The sequence below is a fragment of the Mugil cephalus genome, chromosome 2, assembly GCF_022458985.1.
Source record: "Mugil cephalus isolate CIBA_MC_2020 chromosome 2, CIBA_Mcephalus_1.1, whole genome shotgun sequence".
In the NCBI taxonomy this organism is placed as follows: domain Eukaryota; kingdom Metazoa; phylum Chordata; class Actinopteri; order Mugiliformes; family Mugilidae; genus Mugil; species Mugil cephalus.
Window position 1 is genome coordinate 33,554,682 of NC_061771.1, and position 22,615 is coordinate 33,577,296.

At 44.1% G+C, this 22,615-nt stretch overlaps 1 protein-coding gene across 2 annotated transcripts in view; it reads right to left on the bottom strand.

The window, feature by feature from the left end:
- Positions 1–12,105: 12,105 nt before the first annotated feature.
- kcnh1b (potassium voltage-gated channel, subfamily H (eag-related), member 1b) overlaps positions 12,106–22,615 on the bottom strand; it is a 32,026-nt gene continuing 21,516 nt past the window's right edge. For both annotated transcript variants that reach the window (XM_047577521.1, XM_047577523.1), the window contains 2 exons: positions 19,536–19,732; positions 12,106–15,257 (listed from right to left, as the gene is read on the bottom strand). In XM_047577521.1, coding sequence (XP_047433477.1) covers positions 14,418–15,257; positions 19,536–19,732 — 1,037 coding nt within the window. In that variant the 3' untranslated portion in view covers positions 12,106–14,417. The remainder of the gene's footprint in view (positions 15,258–19,535; positions 19,733–22,615) is intronic.

Here is a 22,615-nt window from a genome sequence, read left to right on the forward strand (position 1 = left end):
CCATATTGACATGATAACATCACACAGTTGATATCTGATCACATCTATGATGAGAATCTCCCGTTCCTCCACATCCCAAAGGTTCCTCTATTGGACTGAGATCTGGTGACTGTGGAGGCCGTTGGAGAACAGTGAACTCATCGTCATGTTCCAGATGATATGAGCTTTGTGACATGGTGCATTATCCTGCTGGAAGTAGCCGTCAGAAGATGGTCCACTGTGGTCATAAAGGGATGGACATGGTCAGCAACAATACTCAGGTAGGCTGTGGCATTTAAACCATGACCGTGTTGTGCGTTCAGAGATGGTATTCTGCATTCATGGTTGGAACCAGTGGTTATTTGAGTTCCTGTTGCCTTTCTATCATCTCCAACCAGTCTGCCCATTCTCCTCTGACCTCTCACATCAACAGCTGCTCCTCATGGTTGTCAGTTAACCAAATTAAAATCCCAGTAGTCTGTGAAATACTCAGACCAGGTTGAACTTGATCACTTCTACATGGATAAATTCACTGAATTGCAGCCGTGTGATTGGCTGATTAGCTATTTGTGTTAACGAGCGATTGAACTGGTGTATCTAATAAAGTGGCAAGTGTATGTCATCAGGTTGGAACGGTGGGGGTTTAATGGTTAGAGCTAATGCCTCCCAGCTTGAAGGTCCTGATTGGAGTCTGACTCAGGTCTTTCTGGGTGGAGTTGTTTTGCCATGTGGGTTTTCTCCACCTTCGCTGTGTTTGTGTTGTGAGGGTGTTGATTGTGGTATTTCTGAATTGCATTATTAGATATTGCCACATGGCTCCACAAGAATTTACAAACCAAAACCACCAGTGAATATAACCAAACACATCTGTTAATAAAAAACAAAACACTTGATCACAAGAAAAAAAATCATTTTATTTCACCATTTCTTTCCTTCATGTCATGCTTCAGATAAACCAAACTAATTATTACGTCACAGTTCAGTAAAGTTTTCCACTAAGCGAAGTAGCTGTGGATACAACGTGATTCCTAGTCAGTTGTTAATTAAAGGTTGGTTGGTGGGTGAACACAGTGAATTGTGATAATTGAGCTGAAACCGGCCCGTTGGTCTCCTCAGGCTGAGACGTGGTCGGCCCATGGGGACGTTTGTCTCTCTCTTTGGTTGGTTGCTGTGGTCGAGTGTGTGAATGGACAGACTGAGTGGAGATGGAATCTTTGAGTTTAAAATGTTCTCTATGGAAAGTAAGTTTGACAAAAACCTCATCGGTCCAGTCTGAGAATGTGTCTCAAGTTCCTGAATGTCCTGTCAAACCGAATAATAATTACATCAAAGACATGTTTCTTACTTCTTGTAGCTGGTGTGAATGAACCAACACTTCATTTGAGTGGTGGACGTCATGTAGAGCAGATATTAAAATGATCAGTGTGAGATAAGCTATTGGTTTTAGACGTAAACTAAAACGACGTCCCTGCTGCGTCATAATGTCTCCTTCATCTTCTGCTGCTGTTTTAACAGTGGCTGACGAGTGTGAGAGGTGACAGAAACCAAAGAAGAAGGATGTGGAAGTCTGGTGAGGTGGAAGTAGGAGATCAACTTGATTCAGAACTAAAAGTTTCCTGGAGAACTTTATTCCAGAGGAGTTTCAGACCGAGTCCAGGTCTAAGGAAGTACCAGGAAGACCAGAAGAGACTTTAGAAGCTACCGGGTCAGGTCAGATACTGGATGTTCGTAGACCAGTATCCGATCTGATCTGGAGTCAACACGTCTTTAAAACCATGAACAGGGACAGTGGTTTTCTTTAGATGAGATCAGCAAATAGAGTCTAATGGGTGTTTAATGAGGGGGTGGAGCTGGTGGTCCAGGTCTGGGCGTAATCCGGGTCAGTCTGGGGGTCTCGGTCTCTGTGGTTCTTTCTTCGTTCTGTTTTGTGGTTCTTGGATTTTAGTTCGTTGTTGGGGCAAAGATCCAACACACAGGTTCACTTTGTCCTCCATGTCTAGAGAGCAGGTCCCCTCGGTCCAGGTCCTCTCGGTCCAGGTCCTCTCGGTCCAGGACTCAGATGAAGTGGGGCATCCGGCTGCAGGTTCTGCAAGAACAGAGTTAACAGTTTGGATGGACCACATCAGAGTCTAGAAGAACTAGGCTAGAAGATAAACCACTGGGACTAGACTAGACTAGACAAGAAACTAACCCAGAAGAACCAGACTAGACTAGACCATGTTGTTCTGTTTCTATTCAGCTCCACATGTGAAACCTAGAAACACCAAAGAAAACACAGCGTGGAGCACGTTGGACATTTCTATGAGGTGGACGTCTGGTCTGGTATCTGGTCTGGTCTGCTCTGGTATCTGGTATCTGGTATCTGGTATCTGGTATCTGGTATCTCGTCTGGTATCTGGTCTGGTATCTGGTATCTGGTATCTGGTCTGATCTGGTCTGATCTGGTCTGGTCTGGTCTGGTCTGGTCTGGTCTGGTATCTGGTATCTGGTATCTGGTCTGATCTGGTCTGGTCTGGTCTGGTATCTGGTATCTGGTATCTGGTATCTGGTATCTGGTCTGGTCTGGTCTGGTCTGGTCTGGTCTGGTCTGGTATCTGGTCTGGTATCTGGTATCTGGTCTGGTCTGGTCTGGTCTGGTCTGGTATCTGGTCTGGTATCTGGTATCTGGTCTTGTCTGGTCTGTGTGTTAACTAGTAAATAAAGAGGAAACTGTTGTTGGACACGTTGGACTTTGTTGACTTGAGTTTTAGAGTCAGTTCCAACATCTGTCCTCAGAACCACAGGGGGACAGACTACTGGTCCCTCAGGGTTAAAGCCCTGATTAGTTTATAGAGAAGCCGTCCCTGTCCCTGTCTCTGTCTCTGTCCCTGTCCCTGTCCCTGTCTCCGTCCCTGTCTCCATCCCTGTCTATGTCCCTGTCCCTGTCCCTGTCCCCGTCCCTGTCTCTGTCTCTGTCTCTGTCCCCGTCCCTGTCCCTGTCCTCATCCCCGTCCCTGTCTCCATCCCTGTCTCCGTCCCTGTCCCTGTCTTTGTCTTTGTCTTTGTCTTTGTCCCTATCTCCATCCCTGTCTTTGTCCCTGTCCCTGTCCCTATCTCCATCCCTGTCCCTGTCCCTGTCTCTGTCTCTGTCTTTTTCCCTGTCTCTGTCTCTGTCTTTTTCCCTGTCTCTGTCCCTGTCTTCCATGCACCATGAGCCATATTTACCGCTTACGTGGCCTTTGCTACTTTCGTGCGCTTCATCCTTTTCCTCCTCATGAGGGTCACCTGAGGCCTCTTCAACCCTGCGATCAGCAGCAGCAACCTGGGCCGCGACTTGGTGAGCCAGCTTCTCAGTAGCGTCCCCTTGGGAAACCTGTGGGAACAGCAGTCTGTTAACAGCCAGGATGTCCACAGAGTCTGTTTATCACTCATCATCATTATCATCAAGGCCAGCACAAAGCTGAACTAGTGTCCACAGTCCAGTAAATATCTGAACACGAGGACACGTCAAAGAAAAATATATCTCTACAACCACTGGATGGAAAGTCATGAAGTGTTCAGACGTCCCATGAATTCATCCTGATACAGAGTTCTTAAACCAGTAGTTTGGTTTGAGAAGAGAAACCTAGAAAATAGAGGACAAAGCCCAAAGACTAGAGACCAGAGACTAGAGGACAAAACCCAAAGACTAGAGACTAAAGACTAGAGACTAGAGGACAAAGCCCAAAGACTAGAGACTAAAGACTAGAGACTAGAGACTAGAGGACAAAGCCCAAAGACTAGAGACTAGAGACTAGAGGACAAAGCCCAAATACTAGAGATTAAAAACTAGAGACCAGAGACCAGAGGACAAAGCCCAAAGACTAGAGACTAAAGACTAAAGACTAGAGACTAGAGACTAGAGGACAAAGCCCAAAGACTAGAGACAAAAGACTCAAGACTAGAGACTAAAGCCTAGAGACTAAAGACTAGAGACTAGAGCCCAGAGACTAGAGACTAAAGCCCAAAGACTAGAGACTAGAGACTAGAGCCCAGAGACTAGAGCCCAAAGACTAAAGCCCAGAGACTAGAGACTAGAACCCAGAGACTAAAGCTCAGAGGCTAGAGGACAAAGCCCAGAGACTAGAGGACAAAGCCCAAAGACTAGAGACTAAAGCCTAGAGACTAGAAACTAGAGACTAAAGCCCAGAGACTATAGACTAGAACTCAGAGACTAAAGCCTAGAGACTAGAGACTAGAGCCCAGAGACTAAAGCCTAGAGACTAAATATCTGAACACGAGGACACGTCAAAGAAAAATATATCTCTACAACCACTGGATGGAAAGTCATGAAGTGTTCAGACGTCCCATGAATTCATCCTGATACAGAGTTCTTAAACCAGTAGTTTGGTTTGAGAAGAGAAACCTAGAAAATAGAGGACAAAGCCCAAAGACTAGAGACCAGAGACTAGAGGACAAAGCCCAAAGACTAGAGACTAAAGACTAGAGACTAGAGGACAAAGCCCAAAGACTAGAGACTAGAGACTAGAGGACAAAGCCCAAAGACTAGAGACTAGAGACTAGAGGACAAAGCCCAAATACTAGAGATTAAAAACTAGAGACCAGAGACCAGAGGACAAAGCCCAAAGACTAGAGACTAAAGACTAAAGACTAAAGACTAGAGACTAGAGACTAGAGGACAAAGCCCAAAGACTAGAGACAAAAGACTCAAGACTAGAGACTAAAGCCTAGAGACTAAAGACTAGAGACTAGAGCCCAGAGACTAGAGACTAAAGCCCAAAGACTAGAGACTAGAGACTAGAGCCCAGAGACTAAAGCCTAGAGACTAGAGCCCAAAGACTAAAGCCCAGAGACTAGAGACTAGAACCCAGAGACTAAAGCTCAGAGGCTAGAGGACAAAGCCCAGAGACTAGAGGACAAAGCCCAAAGACTAGAGACTAAAGCCTAGAGACTAGAAACTAGAGACTAAAGCCCAGAGACTATAGACTAGAACTCAGAGACTAAAGCCTAGAGACTAGAGACTAGAGCCCAGAGACTAAAGCCTAGAGACTAGAGCCCAAAGACTAAAGCCCAGAGACTAGAGGCTAAAGCCTAGAGACTAGAAACTAGAGACTAAAGCTCAGAGACTAGAGACTAGAGCCCAGAGACTAAAGCCTAGAGACTAGAGACTAGAGCACAGAGACTAGACACAAAAGCCTTAAGACTAGGGACTAAAGTCCAGAGACTAGAGACTAGGGCCCGGAGACTAAAGCCCAGACACTAGAGACTAGGGCCCGGAGACTAAAGCCCAGACACTAGAGACTAGAGCCCAGACACTACCTCAGGTCATCTTGGTTCAGTTCTCTTTTGGTTCAACTCCTGCTGGAGTTTGTTTTTTATTCAGAATGTCATTATTTTATATTCAGCCTCCCTCTATTTGCACTAGTCAGTCATTAAAGACTAGGGACTAGAGACTAGAGACTAAAGCCTAGAGTATCCCTCTATTTGCACCAGTCATTTTTCTACTTTAGATGAACTACCTAAACTTGACGCAGTATGTCAGTATGTTTTGTACCATAGCATATTTACCTTTTTGTATATTTTTTCTCTTGTCTACCTTGTGCTATTTTTGTGTCTTTTTGTATTTTGCTCTGTTGTTCCCCGTTGCTGTAACGCCCTAATTTCTCTTATCTTATCTTATCTTATCTTATCTTATCTTATCTTATCTTATCTTATCTTATCTTATCTTATCTTATCTTATCTTATCTTATCTTATCTTATCTTATCTTATCTTATCTTATCTTATCTTATCTTATCTTATCTTATCTTATCTTATCTTATCTTATCTTATGTGAACTCAGCTGAATGAATAGAACTTTATGGTGGACTCCTATAAACCGCCTCCTATCACTCAGACCCTTTCCTCCATTAAATGATAGAGAGAAAAAGCTCTTCTTGTGTGCAGAAAGCAGACGATGATGATGATGATGTGAAGGAACCTGAGCTCTAACCGTTGGATGGATACATGTAGAAGTGAATCATCCAGAGCCTCTGGAAACATCAAGTCCATGAATCTAAACAGCGTTCACTCATCACTGGCTCAAAACATCAAGCGAAACAGGAAATAACTAGATTTCTACTTTAGTGCTGGTTAAACATATGATGATGAGAGGAGGAGCAGCGTGACCTTTCACCTTCACCACCGACCAGTCACATTCCTGCCTCCTGACAAACCTCCACCAGAACCAGCCCTCCTCACTGGAGCATTCAGACTCCTACAGACACTTCCAACCCCCCCGGAGGCTCTGAGTCTTTATGTGACCTGCTGAGCTCGATGGAAACTGAAAAAAACAAAACAAAAAACTCTCAATTGTTCTGAGTTTGTGCTGTTTGAGCCAGAGACGAATCTAGCAACGTTCAGACCTGGAGGCCGAGCGGACGCCATTGTTGTCGCCTCCGGGGGCTCCATGTTAAATGTAGCGAGGGGGGCATTGTTTGTGTGGGACCGCCCCCTCCCTTTCATCAGCCCATCAGGTCAGCCTCATCTCCTCTGGTGACGCTCCTCCTCCCCCCTCCTCCTCCTCCTTCAACTCATCCTCCTCCCATTCTTCTTCCTCCTCTTCCTCCTCCTCCTCCTCTAGTTCTTTGGTTCTTTACCTTCTCAGTTTTCTACTCATCTAATTAAAACCAGATCATTTTCTTACCTTCTTTTGCCGCTTTAATTCCAAACACACAACTTGTTTTTTCAGATGTTCTCTCCTCTTGCCCCCACCCTCCCCCCACCCACCTCCTCCTTCCACCCACCTCCTCCTCCTCCTCCTCCTCCTCCTCCTTGTCTCTTACTGACCAGTTGCCGACGTCCTTAGACTCAGAGGATCCAGGTAACTTTGACATTCTCCTCGTCCGTCCAGCCTGTAGCAGCTAGTGAGAGGAGCCCACCCTTATCCCCATATCTGAGTCACCTAACAAAGCTGGCAGACCATCATCACCATCTTCATCATCATCACCATCATCACCATCTTCATCATCATCATCATCACCATCATCACCATCATCACCATCATCATCATCATCATCATCACCACCATCATCATCATCATCATCACCATCATCACCATCATCACCATCATCCAGGTCAAAAATCCTCACTGCCGCCTGCCTCAGCATGAAATGAACCGTTGGTCCCCAAACAGAGAGAAGTTTATTTTTCACGTATCACTACGTTGATCCAAACTGTTAAAATAGTCACATCTGTGACTCTACGCCACCGGCAAACCACAACACTTGCCTCAAATTCATCAGGAGTCCCAGTTCTCACTGTGAGGCTCTGAAATACACCAAGTTTCAAGAGTTAGCAGCTTAAGAGCGGAGCATGGAGTCACATCCGGGCTCTCCATCACCTCGCCACACAACCAGCAGAACCCCCCCCCCTACCTCCGCACAAGGAACACAACAGAAAGCAGTCCTTACCAATTCACCCCACACATTTGTTAGGTTATGCCCCCAGCGTCCCTGCAGAGGCACATATATGATCCCTGCTGCAGCTTTTTCCTCGCACACTAGAAGGTTCAGCCAGGATGCAAAAACAAAATGCACTCAATAATAGGAGGCCATGAACCGACCCGGTGGGAGGGTGGGGTGGGGGTGGAGGAGAGGCGGGGCTGGGGCCTTTAAAAAGGAGGGTCCACTCAGCACTTCTGACTAGAACACCAAAAGGTGATCCCAGGAGGAGCAGCCAATCAGGGAGCGGCTTAACGCCTGGCATGGGCTGTCATAACCCCCCCCCCGCCCACTCTACTGAGGCTGGGGGGTGTAAGAGGGAGGACTGGATGGTGAAGGAAGAGACTGCAGACAGAACCCAGTCACCTGCTGCACCCAATGACTCCTCCAAACCTCCAAAGCTCCAAACCTCCACCTCGTTCCAGGGAAAAATAAATAAAATACATTCTCTGTCCTCTGATCTAAATCATGTCTCAATTCAATTCCACTCAAGAACCAGCCTGAAACCTCCACAACTAGAACTAGAACCAGAACCAGCTCATATGGAGGAACCATCTGTCTAAGTCCAGCTGGGTAGAACCAGAGAAGATAGAGAGAAGAACAGCAGGAGCAGGAGAAACAAGATGCAAACATCAGACCTCCAGTCTAATAAACAAGGGGAGTTTTCTGACCAGTTTTCCCACAGTTTGAATATTAGTTTGATATTAGTTGGTCTAAAGCGAGGGGGTCAAACTCATTCTAGTTCAGGGGCCACATTCACAGTTTGATCTCAAGGGACCGGACCAGTAACACAACAGAATATTAACCTGTAAGTAGCGTCTCCAGACTTTCTTTTAGTTCGTAGAAGAACATTATGAAATAGTTTAGTCTTAATGAACTATCCCTTTAAAATAGTTTTATTAACAACCTGAAATTTCTTAAGAAAACCAGTGTAATTAGGGCTCTTTGCTGCCATCTGCAGTGTTGTGTTGTGTTGTGTTGTGTTGTGTTGTGTTGTGTTGTGTTGTGTTGTGTTGTATTGTGTTGCGTTGTGTTGCGTTGTGTTGCGATGTGTTGCGTTGTGTTGTGTTGTGTTGCGTTGTGTTTGTGACTGTGAGTCCTAGTGGTAAAATATCAAATATAACTGGTCTCATTGCCTCCCGCTCACAGTGAACTTTGACCATTAAATATAAATCATTATCATCAAAGTGTCTGAAGTTAAAAAAAAAAAAAAACCTGAACAACCAAAGACTCTCTGTCCACAAAGACCATTTGGGACGATGCTTAGTGGACAGATGAGACCAGAGTAGAACAGGTTGGTTTAACCCAAATGGAAAAGATATAGATAAATCTTGTGAACTTTTATCTTCTTTGTCTGAAGCATGTACGTAAAGCATACAACAGTGAAACCAGATATAAAATCCTTAGTAAATTTGAATCAAATAAAACTGGTGTGATCTGGATATTTATCAGAACAAGGTTATATGACAGTATGTGTTGCATTGCCTACAATATTCTTGCATAGGTGGCGTGAAACATAAAGAAAACAAAATAATATTCCCTTAACATACAATAATCTATATGTAATGTTACATATTGCTATACATTTTATATAGATTTTTATTAGATGCCATTTAATAAACCTGTATAAAACATATAAAGACAGCATAATCCCCCTGGAAAAAATATTCACTTCACATACAGAAGACCTACATATAATGGTATTTTTTCATATACGTAAAGTATATGTCTTTACAACAGGCATAGAAAAAAAAAACTTACACTGACATATGCTTTCCTTATTTTCCACATACTGGTTCTGTTGTGGGATCAGGTTCCTCCAAATGATCAGATGTTACCACAAATATTTAATGTAAACTCATGTATCCTGATGTAGAGACTAGAGCAGGTAAATCAGTCCTGGAGGAATATTAAACGTCTCTGTCTCTGCCTCTGTCCCTGAACTGAAATCTAATGTGATTTCAGTTCATTAACTAACATGGAGTAATGTGTGTAATCTAAGTGAAAGATCATCTGTCCTCATGGCTCCTAACGTCCTGATCTACTGGTTCATCATAGAGGTTATCATCAGTAACCAGATGGGAGCGAAGCCATGAGGAGATTTAAAGAGGATGAGGAGTCTGGTCTGTAGAGGGCGCTGTGGCACTAGAGAACACATAGATGCAGAGGGGGAGGAGGAGGGGGAGGAGGAGGCTGTGGAGGCATGTTTAGTCTCAGACTCAGAGGATCACCCTGCAGTTTGTTCTCTGCTGCAGAGATCAACCTGGAGGAGGAGGGAGGAGGAAGAGGGGGAGGAGGAGGAGGGGCAGGGGGGCGGGGGCTGGCACTGCAATGCAGATCATCAAATGAGGAGGTGGAAGGACAGAGGGAGGGGTGAGGAGGAAGAGGAGGAGGAGGGAGCTGCCTGTGCAGAAAGCTTTCTCTCTCTCTCTCTGAGGGGGAGGGGGAGAGGGGGAGGGGGGGTTTAGGGATTCCCTGTTGGTTTGGAAAAGCTCCAGAAGGAGGAGAAGGAGGAGAGAGACTGATTCACTCCTCACGGTCACACGTTTTTATCCTGAGCTGAACAGAGTGAAACCAGCTGCAGGTGATTCCTCCATCTGCTCCACAGCGCCACCACTGGTCAGAACCTCCGGGTCCAGCTTCACTAAAACCATCAAAGAATAACCAGGTTCACTTCAGTCATTAGTCCATCCACATGGTGCAGGTAACACACCTCATAATGTTCCTTTAACCAATCACATTTCTAGTTAGTGTTCTCAGTGTTTTCCTGTCCTCTGATTGGACGCCAGAGAGCCGCTCAGTTTAAACCAGGCTAGAGGTTCACGTTCATCTGTTGTTGATGTTTTGATGTTAACTATCTGATGGAGGATGAGGGAGGAGAGGCTGTGGACCTGGCTGCAGATCTTCTTAGGAGGATGTTTTCAAGGTGGACTTTGAAGGAAAGGCTGGAGCTGGCCATCCCGACCCTACAGCTCAGAAACTATGAGGCTACCCTCGGCTGACAAATGGTTTTTGAAGCTCTGGTGAGTGAAATGAATCATATTTACATCTTTTATGTATATTTTTGTCATTTTATTGTGTTGATATTGATGCTTCTGCTGGAGTTGACGCGTGTGGAGCTGGAGGTGACCTTATAGATTACTCTAAGGGAGTTTCTTGCTTTAATAATGACATTTATCTCAATATATGAGGGGTCAAGAAAAGGTGCAAAGCTTAGGAAGTGTAGGAAACGTCTGAGAGTAGCTCATCAGAAACACTGACAATGTTATAATCCTGTTTATTCTTCTTCTGATGAAGACAAACGTCCACCTCCTCTTACCGACATGTTAATGATTCAGCTACATGAGAAATATATCACCTTTAGTTTGCGTATAGTTCTGACTGTGTTTTTTTATTAGTGTGGTTAAAGCTAACAGAAGACCTAGGCCAGGGTGGACGCTGAGGGAAGGAAACATGAAGGAGTTGGTTTGATTAAACAAAGACAGGACTCGTATGAAAAGATGTTTGTGACAGTTCTACATAGAAACTATTCCTATTCCTGTTGCTGTATGTCATTTTCTTTTCACCAGAGATTAAATGAAACAGCACAGATCCAAGTAAAAGTATAAAATCATTTTATTGACATTTGATTTTCTTTATAAATCCTCTCTGTGATGATACAGTCAGTGAAGAAAAGAAAGAAGAGTCTGTGATTACTGCAGGTTTTCTCTCAGGCTTTTCCTCCAGCTTGTGAAAACAGTGCATATGTGAGACAGGGGAGCTCTTCATGCATGGACAGCAGCCCCAACGTACAGACGGTTGGTTTAGTTTAGACAGAGTCAGACCTCAGACTCCTTCCTCTACAACAACCAGCGCCATGCAGGCAAAGTGCATCAGTGTGAACACAGGCGTGAGATACACAAAGTACCACAAACACCAACCAGGCTCTCTGTGACAACAGCATACACGACTAGAATTGCATATTATGACAATATATTATCACATCTACACAGAACACACAACAGACCAAAGTCAAGACGAAGGTACAGCTTGGATTAGCATCTCAGATTAGCATCCAGTTACATTTCCTCGGACTATCAGGAACAAAGCAATGAATGATTCACCAGGGAAGCGCTGCTTTTTTATTCCGTTACCATGTTTGCAGATGATACTCAACTTAAAGCTCCATTAACACCCAGGATGATGCAGAGGGCTTCAGAGACACCGTGCTGTTGGATGATATGGAGAAACTGAATACGAGAAACTGTGGAGAAGGTTTAATATTGCAGGAGGGTCCGAGGAGCTGGCAGCAGGCTTCACCCAGGAACCATTAAACCAGGCTGCATCTCCTCTGAACAAGTCCTTTCTCCACATGAAAATCTTTATGTGCAGTCAGCCGCTGGCACTTCTACCAGAGCTCAGAGCAGATTATGTAAGACGCCAATAAAATTTACTTTGCCTCCAGAAGGAACTAGATTAGGATCAGACCCGTCAGGATGATTGAAGGGAGGCGCTGGGTGTGAACCTGAGAGAGAAACAAGTAAAATCAACGCCTTGTCTATAAAATCAATGAAACTCTGATGGAGGCACAGATGAAGGTATAAGTTATCAAAGCTACAGTCAAAGGAAGACAAGCAGAGCCACCCCCCCCCCCCCCCCCCCCCCCCCCCCCCCCACCCCCCCCTTCCTCCGGCTGAACAGGACATTACACCTGCTCCATCACAGTCATTTTCTATCTTGGCAGTTTTCAGAGAGCTCCACAGTGTTTCTCATTCACTCACATGTTGGTCCATCACTGGCTCAGTGTCCTCCCCGCGGACACTTCCCCATGATCCGCCCACATTCAACAGGAGTGAACAAACAGCGAGCAGACATGACCACAATAAAAGCTCCTGTTTTCCTGTTTACTCAAGGCTTTGTTCATCATGTTTGTTCTGTGGACGAGACGTAGTAACACAACTACGAGAGGGATGAATTATTACCAAGGAATAGCAGCCACACACCAAGCTAACGAAAGCTAACAACATGACAACAAAAGTCTGAGTAAACGTTTGTTTCTCCCCATGGAGGCACTGACTGACAAAACACTGGCCTCTCTCTTTTTAGACTAAAATACATGATAACTTTGGGTCTTTCTGCCCCCGTGGTCAAATGTTAATAAGTACAGTCTTATCGTCTATGAACTTCATTGGTGGTGCTTTTTCATTGGTTGTAGATCTGGAGAGTTTCTCCCGGCTAAGGAGCACTCACCACTGCCTCATACAGGTTTGTTTCCAGTGTGAACACATGTGACCCACCGGCCGATACATCTACTCTTATAACGGCAGAACCAAGTGCATTAGGTCCATGGAGTCTTTTACCACAAATTAATGAGCAGTCACAAAACAGATGACCACTCACTCCACACAATGAACCCTTAAATAAGCACTGAGATCTCCTCAGATACAGCTGTTCATTAACTAACATGGAGTAAAGAGGTCAGGCTGCAGTGTGGATGGGCCCCCCAGCATCAGTAACGTTAACTTCATGAGTCCCGAGGTGAGGCCATAATGAGACAGACTTACCTTCACCCTCTTATTGCTCAAAGCAGAAAAAAATGAAAATATGGCAGACACACATAATCCATCATAAATCCAGAAACATCTTTAACACTTAAATATACCATGACCTGAGAACTGAGAACCTTCAGACGTCTCACATTATATATGAGCTGATTTCCATGTGGGATGTGGATTATCGCAGTCAGATCTCAGCGGTTTGCCTTATCCAGGCTACAAGCATTCTTTACATGAAATATCCACCAGAAACAAAGTGTCTGCCTCTTCTTGCTTTGGCAAACTACCAGATGAAAAAGAAGACACATGTGAGCCTTTATCCACACAAAGAAAACGAGCGGCGCTGCCTCCAGACTCTCTAGAAACTGCTGCTGCACAAAGGACACAACCAGACAAGACAGCTCCAGTCACTTGACCTCCTATGCACTGGTCCTTTGCATATTTAAATCAAACCAGACTATTAGCAAAATGGTGATAATGAGAATACTGTAAGACTGCATGTGAAGTCCTGGAACACGTATTAGAAGCTCGATGTCACCGCCAGACATTTTAGTAAATGTATATCATTTCACATTTCACATCATTTCTGAATCAAGGCTTATTTATGTGTATAGCAACTTACGAATACATATTCCACTTGAGTCCAGATGCATTCAGGCATCGGACGATTCAGAGTTACCATCTAAAACATGCATTCTTTAAAAGTGAAGTTTCTAGATGACTGCTTGAATTTGGAGTTGTGTTAAAGAGACTACGTTATGTTTAACTTGGAGACATGCAATTTTATAAAATCAATCTAAAAATCCAGACGAGTCACTCAACAGTTCACAAATGAAACATGAACATCAGAAACACTGAGCTCCTCTACCGATTCCAAACACCAGTGAGTTCTCTCTAAGTCTGCACACACAGTGTTTAGTTTGCATCAACGAGAAGATATTCTGATAGTTTCTCTGTTTTTGTCCTAATAACCCTAGTTAACCTGAACAATCAGCCAAGTTTCTCTGGTTCAGGAGCCTCCTGGCTTTTGATTAACCGGTGATCACAGAGTGTCGCTTTGATATGATGCCCTGCAGGGGTAAGTGCTACCAGGCTGAACCTGGACCTTCGCTGCAGTAAAACCAGACCCTTAGATTAACACAGTCTCCCCCTCCATCACAGTGCCAAAGTCACATTTAAAACAACAACATTAAAGCCATCTCTTATTATTGCCAATATCATATGAAGGTCTGAAGGTTTAAACCTCCTGAGGACCGAAGGTGCTGTTGTGAATGTCAAGACTCTTAAGAGTAAGAATTAGCTTCGTCCTCATTCTGGTTTCAGTCTTTAACTCAAAGTGCTGCTGTCATTTCATCCACCGCCATGTTCAGATCCACACAGCAGGAAGAACTGTGCTACAGTATCTGGAGGCTCAGTAGGTTGACTTTGATTGAGTCCGCATCCAGTTTAGGAAACACTGTCCCTATCAGAGTCTGGGGAAGGAGGCCGAGATATCTCAAAAAAGGAGCCAGACGACTTTCTAGATCTGAGAAGTCGAAGCATCTCTGCCAGCTGAGTCTCCAGAGCTGCTATGCGACTGTTCAGAGATTTGATGTCTCCTCTTAGTTCTTGTTTCAGCTCCTGGAAGGAGGCTTGTAGGCTCTGCTCCGGTATCGGACAAAAGACCCTCTTTTCGTCGGACTGGACTGGACTCCTCTCCTGTGGTGTTCTGGCATCGCCCACGTTGTCTAAGCGGAGGTCACTCTTTGTGATGCCACTGTCGCAGGAGTCGGTTTTCTTGAGGGACACCTCGTTGTGAGACTTAGTTCTATCAGGAAGCGTCTCCATGGACTCGGCCTTGGAGACGCTGCTCCAGGACTCAGCTTTCACCACTGACTCCTTGAACCGCCCCCAGCCTTTGGCTTTGGGGGGCTCTGCAGATTTGCAGCTTGTCAGGTTTCCGTTTTGGGTGACGGGAGTGTTGAGCATGACTCGACTGGAGGCCCTGGAGGAAGAGGACGTGGAGGAGGTGGTGGGCGTGGCTGGGCTCTCAGTCAACATGGTGATGCTGGTGGAGGCCAGGATCTCCGGTCCTCTGGAAGGCTCTGCATGAACAGAACCTTTCTCCACATCACCGGGGCCCTGGCTGACCCGCTCCGCAGCGAGTCGGGCCTCCCTCTGCTGCCGAAAACGCTGGAAGAGTCGTCGGACCGGGTGGTCCGGAGGAAGGTTCAGAGGAGCCTCGTTCTTCCTCTTCAGCATCTCCTCCTCCTCACGTTTGACGTCGCTGATCTTCCTGAACACAATCTGTTGAAAGACAGAAGGAACCCAGCTGTGTCAGTCATGAAAGACTTTAGAGTTTACAGTAGGCTGTGGCAAAGGGGGACACGACTAGTCTCTTATGAGGTCTCTAACTAAAACCCAGCAGACAGTAATACATGTTTATCATTGACCTGAGAACAGACAGCTCATGTGCTCCATTCTGTGAGCTGCAGATATGTACAGTCTGTATAAAACCATTCTGTTAGACCGTTCCTCTGCTAGCGTTAGCATTAGCATGTCTTTTTAGCTGCAATAGTACTTTAGTTGGATTTCAGGACTGACATGTCACAGTAGTATGGGCTTCATCTTGGTCTGAACCTTTAGCACCCTCCTGTATAAAGCACACAGCTGACTTCATGTGGTAGCACCAGTAGGAATCTGTCCTCCAGGAAGAGAAATAATCTCAGAGCAGATGTGAACTCATGGCTTGAGAGCTCGAGGCCACGAATTAAAACTGCATGATCCAACACTGTCAAATGGAGTAGTCACGTCTGAAAGTGTTCATATGCAGCATCGACTGCTTCTGCTGTTAAATGGAGTTCATTTATTATTGAAGAAACATCTCTGTGCTGAGATCTGATCAGGAAAAAAGGAAGAAATTAAATTACAAAGTCTTTCTCTAAAGCTTCCATCTAAATATCAGAGCAGGAAAAATCTCTTTATCTGAATATCTATTAAAAAAAGGAAGGAAGAAAGAAAGAAAGAAAGAAAGAAAGAAAGAAAGAAAGAAAGAAAGAAAGAAAGAAAGAAAGAAAGAAAGTCCAGTAACACATCATGGTTATAGAAGCTGAATCTTAGACGGACAGAGTTTGATAGAGACAGAGCTCGGTGGACCAGGGACCTGAGACCTCAGGTAGAGATTATTCTACACGTCATTGTTTCACAACACCACAACCTTCTGGTAAACTACTGCCTCCTTTGTTATTTGAGGTTTTCTGCAAAACGGTCTCTGTCTGCAGAGAAGGAAATGAAAATAATTTGGGAAATGATCTGCAGCGCTGTGAAGTAAAATAGGTTTCAATGAGTTCTGAAACCGTGACGCCATCCTTTAATTTGTGTCAGGTGCTGCAGGAGCTGAAGGTTACCTCATGGCTGACCTTTCTGTTTATGGTCAGAGGTGTCAGATAAATTACTTTAATGTATATTAAAGGTGTCAAGGCACGATTGGCTCTTTGTGACCTGGTGACCTCTGCTGAGTCGGACCTGAAGGCTTCTTCACTGTGCAGCAGTAATGTCATCAGCATGTTCAACCTGCTGTTGAGCTCCTGATCTGATGAAATCTGATCCCAGAGCTCTCAGAGGTGAACACATTAGAGAACTGATGACGTCTTCTAACAGAGAACATCTGAATGTCACTGGGATGGTCACACTTAGACTAAAACCTTCCTGGAGACGCTGACCACCATCTATAGAAGAGTGGGGTCAGATATTAGTTGTATATGAGCCTGGGAGCTACACAGAGAGATGTGGTTAAACCAGCAGCTTATGCCAACACATGAAAGTTTTCTAGTTCTTTTGCTGTGACTGTGAAATCTGCCTTTGTTAAACTCAATCCACAAATAAAGAAAGACACAACACAGTCAATACTCAGGATCCACTGACTGGGAGTCACTGGTTCACGCTCCAGTCCGACATGAAATGTCTCCACACAATTATGTTAATTTTGCTTTATAAAAAGAAAAAGAGGAAGTAAAGCTGCTCATGATTAGTCTGGGGGAATGTGTCTGACAGACTGGGTCGTGCAGGAGCAGCAGTCTGCTGGTTTGGAGGTGAGTGCTGCTCTCGTAGGTCGTTTCTCTTCAGCTGCATCATTATTGCACAGCCAAGCAGAACAGGACACGATGGCTTTCACATTGATTCAGAGCAGCTTACGGCCGACATCACACTCCTCAGAGAAACTCCACCATCTCCTAGATTGGCTTTGTCCACCACCACAGTCCTCACACTTCAAAGTTCTCCTTCCCCTGACGTAATATTAGTTTAATATATATATATTTACACACTAAGGCCCTCAGCAGGGAGTCTTCATCTCTTACATATGATCAGCAGCAAAACACAAGATGCCTCCAAGTGACAGCTACTCAGTAACGAGAACTCTACTATACCTACTGCACTTAGTAGTAGTAGTAATATTAGTATCATTATTCCTGTATTAAACCTAAAGACTTTGATTCACCTTGATACCAAACACTTTACAGGTATTAGATTTACAGATTCTTTTTGCTGTTGTCCATCTATCATGAGGAATGAGGTGGTGTATCAGGGGCTGAACTGCAGTTACAACCAGTTATTGTTAACTTTACACCACTTTTATAACTTGGTTAACTTCCAGTGAGTTCTCTCTGAAAGCAGATGTGAGAGTGTGTTGACCTCAGCTCCAACCATGCATCTCTTATCAGGTGTTTTCACTTCCCCAAAAACTTTCAAATGGTTTCAGTGTCTGTGGTTCTAAAGCAGCAGCTGTAAGTTTCTGGTCTAAATTAAATATATTCTCTGTACTATTTAAGTTCTTGTTTCTGGCAGTTTCTCATTCTGCGTTGGGTCTATTGTGTCTGACTTTCTTCTCCACTTGGTCCCATATTCATTTTAACATCTCTAGTTTTGACTGTGATGTTCAGTCTGGATGTAAAGGTGAAACTCAACGATGTGGTAAAGTCCTGATCGGTACCAGGGCTCATCCAGGCATCTCTGAAATGACCTGATCAGTATCCGGCTTCAGCCAAGAATGATCTTTTGTACTATTTTAGGTTTTCTTGTTAAGTGACAGGTAACTAGAATTAAAGCTGCCAGAAACTATGACATCAACAGCTCTATTAAAAGCACGAATCAAAACTATTTTATAAGAAAAAAAGACAAAGAAAAGACTTTAGGAAGCTACAAGGGAACAATTTTAGGACATTTAACATCAGATCAGGACTCAGGTACTGAATATTAATAGCTCTGGGTCAGAACAGGGGGCACTTCAAGTAAAAGCATCGTAGCCAATATCTGTAAATCAGCGCGTCGATTGTTGCCGCTCTTTTTAAATCAACTGTCAAGGACTTGTTAACCTCTGCAGCAGAAGATAAGAAGCACAGAGATCAGGAAAAGAATCTGCAGCTGGATTCCAAGAACCAAGGTCCTGGTTCCAGGTTCTCCAATCACATTTTATGATTGACTCAAACTGTTAAAGATATTTACAACATGATGTTCTGACTTGATCCACTGCAGCTCATCGGCTCATTCCTTTATTTTACAGGGTCAGGGTTGTGGTCAGGGTCAGGGGTCAGGGTCAGGGTCAGGGTTATGGTTCAGGTCAGGGTCAGGATTCAGATCAGGGTCAGGGTTCAGGGTCAGGGTTGAGGTCAGGGTCAGGGTCAGGGTTCAGGTCAGGGTCAGGGTCAGGGTTATGGTTCAGGGTCAGGGGTCAGGATCAGGGTTATGGTTATGGTTATGGTTCAGGTCAGGGTTCAGGTCAGGGTCAGGGTTATGGTTCAGGGTCAGGGGTCAGGGTCAGGGTTATGGTTATGGTTATGGTTCAGGTCAGGGTCAGGGTTCAGGGTCAGGGTTATGGTTCAGGTCAGGGTCAGGGTCAGGGTTCAGGGTTCAGGGTTCAGGTCGGGGTTCAGGTCAGGGTCAGGGTTCAGGTCAGGGTTATGGTTCAGGGTCAGGGTTAGGGTCAGGGTTCCTCTGTACATATTTTAATGGAGATGACGCAGTTCATCTGGAACAAAGTGAGTCCCGTCGGTTGTTTTAAGGTCAAATATTGATCTACAGTCAGGGCCTGGTTTTCATGGCACCACCCTGACAGCTGGTAGAGGCAAACATGTTTAATATATATATATCACTTATGTTCTTATTTATGTCATTGTCAGTACTGGCTAACTTCACACACCAATAACTGTTTTATTCTAAGAAGAATTTCGAGGCTATCTCTGTGGGGCTAGTAGTAGTAGATCATAGCTGGTCAAAGGGTTTCATTCTCTTCAGCCTAAATCAACCAGGTTTAAGAGTCTTTGTGTAGGAGGGTGATCTGTCATCATCCACCTCCGCTCTGTTAGCTTTACCAAAAGCCACACCTGCTCTATGGAGGAGGACAAAGTGCCAGGAAGCAACATGATCCATGTCAGTCCAGCATCCATCCCTCTTACATCATATACAGTATCAACCCTAGGTCTGATTAACTAAGCTCTAAAAACAGGTCATGGGAATGAAGCAGGAAGCTGCATTAAGGTCTTTACCGTGACTTTCTGATAAATTGATGGGATAAGTTTCAGGACTCACCCTCTTCCTCAGGTTGTAGGTGAGCACCAGGTTTCTGGCGAAGTGGTTTGCAAAGTTGGAGTAGAACTCCAGGACCTTCTGCAGCGCGTCCCGTTTGATGATGTGGAGGTCGCAGTAGGTCAGCGCCCGGACGTTAGCGCAGGACTGAGCCAACGTCATCTCCTTCCAGAATACATCACCAAACACATCACCCTTACCTGCACACACACACAGACGGCCACATCAGGCTGAAAACAGACCAAGGCTGCAGAGAAATACCTGCTCCACAATCCATCTACCAACAGGACGTGGTGGATGCTGAGCCTGGTTTTATACAGACTATACATTTCTGCTCCTGAGCCTGGTTTTATACAGACTATACATATCTGCAGCTCACAGTATGGAGCACATGCGCTGTCTGTTCTCAGCATATGGATTCAGGTCAACTGGGTTTTTATTAGACATGTCATCAGAGACTAGTCAGTGTCCAACTTGTGCATCCTCTACAGTGTAGAGTATACACTGTAGAGGACTATGATCTCCATTATTGGCATCTCTAGGGGAAAAGAAAATGAAACAGAGTAAATAACGAAAAAAAGTAAACAGCAAAAAACTTAAAACAATAATCCCAATAGCTTTTCAATGTTGTGTCACGTTCTGTTCATTAAATGATCCATTAATAATACACACAGGTCTCCTTCATGGAAGAATTACAAACAAGTTTTATTTGAAACACAACAACTGTATTCGTTGGAAAAAGGTAGCATTGAACTACTCAGAATATTAAACTATTTACTATTAAACTAAATAAGTGTTGGATCTTTTACATTTAGTTCATATTAAAGGGATGAAAGAGCGGGATTGCATTCTATTCTATTCTATTCTATTCTATTCTATTCTATTCTATTCTATTTTGAGATAGTCCTCAAAAAGTATGAAGAAGACTAAATAGTATTAACTGTAGATTGACAGATTTAATAAATGTGATGAGTTCTTTTTTCACCTACGTTAAAATATATTTGTTAAGTTTTAAGATTCTCCATCAGATTTTGAACATCTTTGGTTGGAGTCGTCAGGGGACATCTGACAAGTCTCATCAGGTCATATTCAGCCTCCAGGACAACAACAAAACATTCTCACAGTCCTTGAGATAATTTTAGCTCTTTCGCTAAATTAATGTTCATCAGCAAATCAGACCTGGAACCCAGTGAGAATGTTTAATTAGTTGTTATAATGTTTAATTAACTACAGCAATTATAGTCTGTTCATCTCGTAGACCATATGTAAGTGTGGAGGCCACGTCTCCACCATAGACCGAATACTTCCTCCAGACTGCCCATGCCCCGCCCACACTTCCTACAGACTCTCTGGTGTTTTGGTTAAATTAATACTAGTACTTAAATAAGTAATACTACTACTATGCTCTACCTCCACCAGCTACAAGGAAATGTTGGATTATTCACTGAACTTATTATTATTAAAAATATTTTTTATAATTCTCATGGTCCCATGGGATGTCTTTACGCAGCAGTTGTCATGGCAACTGATCACATCCTGTTTCTGTAGCGTCAAATAGCGAACTAAAACGAAACGTTGACATTTTAACATCCATCAGAATTACATTAACTACCTAAAATGACTGAAACTGTCCTTGAGATAAATTATTTGACGTGTATTTTCATGTTTTAGTCCCGCCCACTAACATGGAGGGGGTGGAGCTTATGACCTATAGTGCAGCCTCCAGCCACCAGGGGGAGCTCTTCTAGCTTTAGAGGAGGTGTCCATATTCATATCCTGTTTATCTCTTCATGCTCCTTCTTTGTTTTGTTGTGTTTGTCCATCACAATCTGTCATTGTTTAAAACAGGTTTAGGTCAGACAGCTGTTCCCCCCGTTGTCTAATGAGATCTGAAGTGTGTGTGTAGATGTTTGTCAGGAACGTAGTTAACGTATTTCACATGTGAGCTGCAGGTGTGAACCAGCGACACAGACTCAGCTTCCTCATTTCTCTAGTCACCCTCATCTATGTTTAATCTGCACCGGTGGTGAGGCGCTAACACTGAGTGGTGCATCAATAGAGAAGTGAGACGTATGAAAATAAAAACCTGAAACAATTACGTTTTCAGTCAGAAGGGGGCTAGAAAAGGGGGGGCTAATTACATCAAATTATATCCGTCTGTCTCATACAGACTGAAAACAGCTGAATGCTGAAGCTTCAGATTTCTACTGTTCAACTCAAATTAAAGAGCAGATGGGCTTCTGTGATGTAAAAGATGATGATTTAATCTCTAGATCAGGGGCCACATTCAGCCCATGGACCAGTAACACAACAGACTAATATCTAAGTAACAACTACACCTCCAGACTTAGTAGGAATAACTGAAAATAACCCGTTGTGGCCGTCAGGTCGTATGTTTGACACCTGTAGGTGCTGTTATTCTCCTTTTTGTCACGTTTTCTGTCTCTTTGTTAATTTGAGTTGTGTCTCTGTTGTCACCTGAAGTGTTCGTTTTTCTTCTCAGGTCTCTTTTCCTTCATCTAAAACATGTGTCCCTCCTGCTCGAGACGGATGATGAACTCATCCATCACTAAAGAGACGCTGGAGGAGGAGGAGGAGGAGGAGGAGGAGAAGGGGGTTCTGAGTTCTGAGTCAAACCTAAATATTTGTCCGGAGAGGAACTGGAGCTGATTGTGTCTGATGATAAGTCGTCTGTTCTGGAGGTGAAAGCAGACGTCTACAGGGGACCGACTCTTTAAATTCATTTAACAGTTTGATTTTCTAACTGACTCCCCCTCCTCCTCCATCATCCCTCACCCTGTTTGCTCCCCTCATCAGAAAAATAAAAAACACTCCATACTAATGAGAGCCTGAAATAGCTGAGAGGTGATTTTACCGCTGACACACCTCCACCTGAGCTCTGAAACCAAAACCCTGAGCTCCGCTGAGTCGCCTGCTCCTCAGCATTAAAACCTCAAAAACCTTTTAACTTCTACACATTAAACACACTTCACTTCGGCTCCTGCTGATGGAGACTTTTCACTCTTTTAATGTTTCTGCAGCTCAAGGTTTAACGCTGTTTAAATAACCCTGGTCCTTTGTAC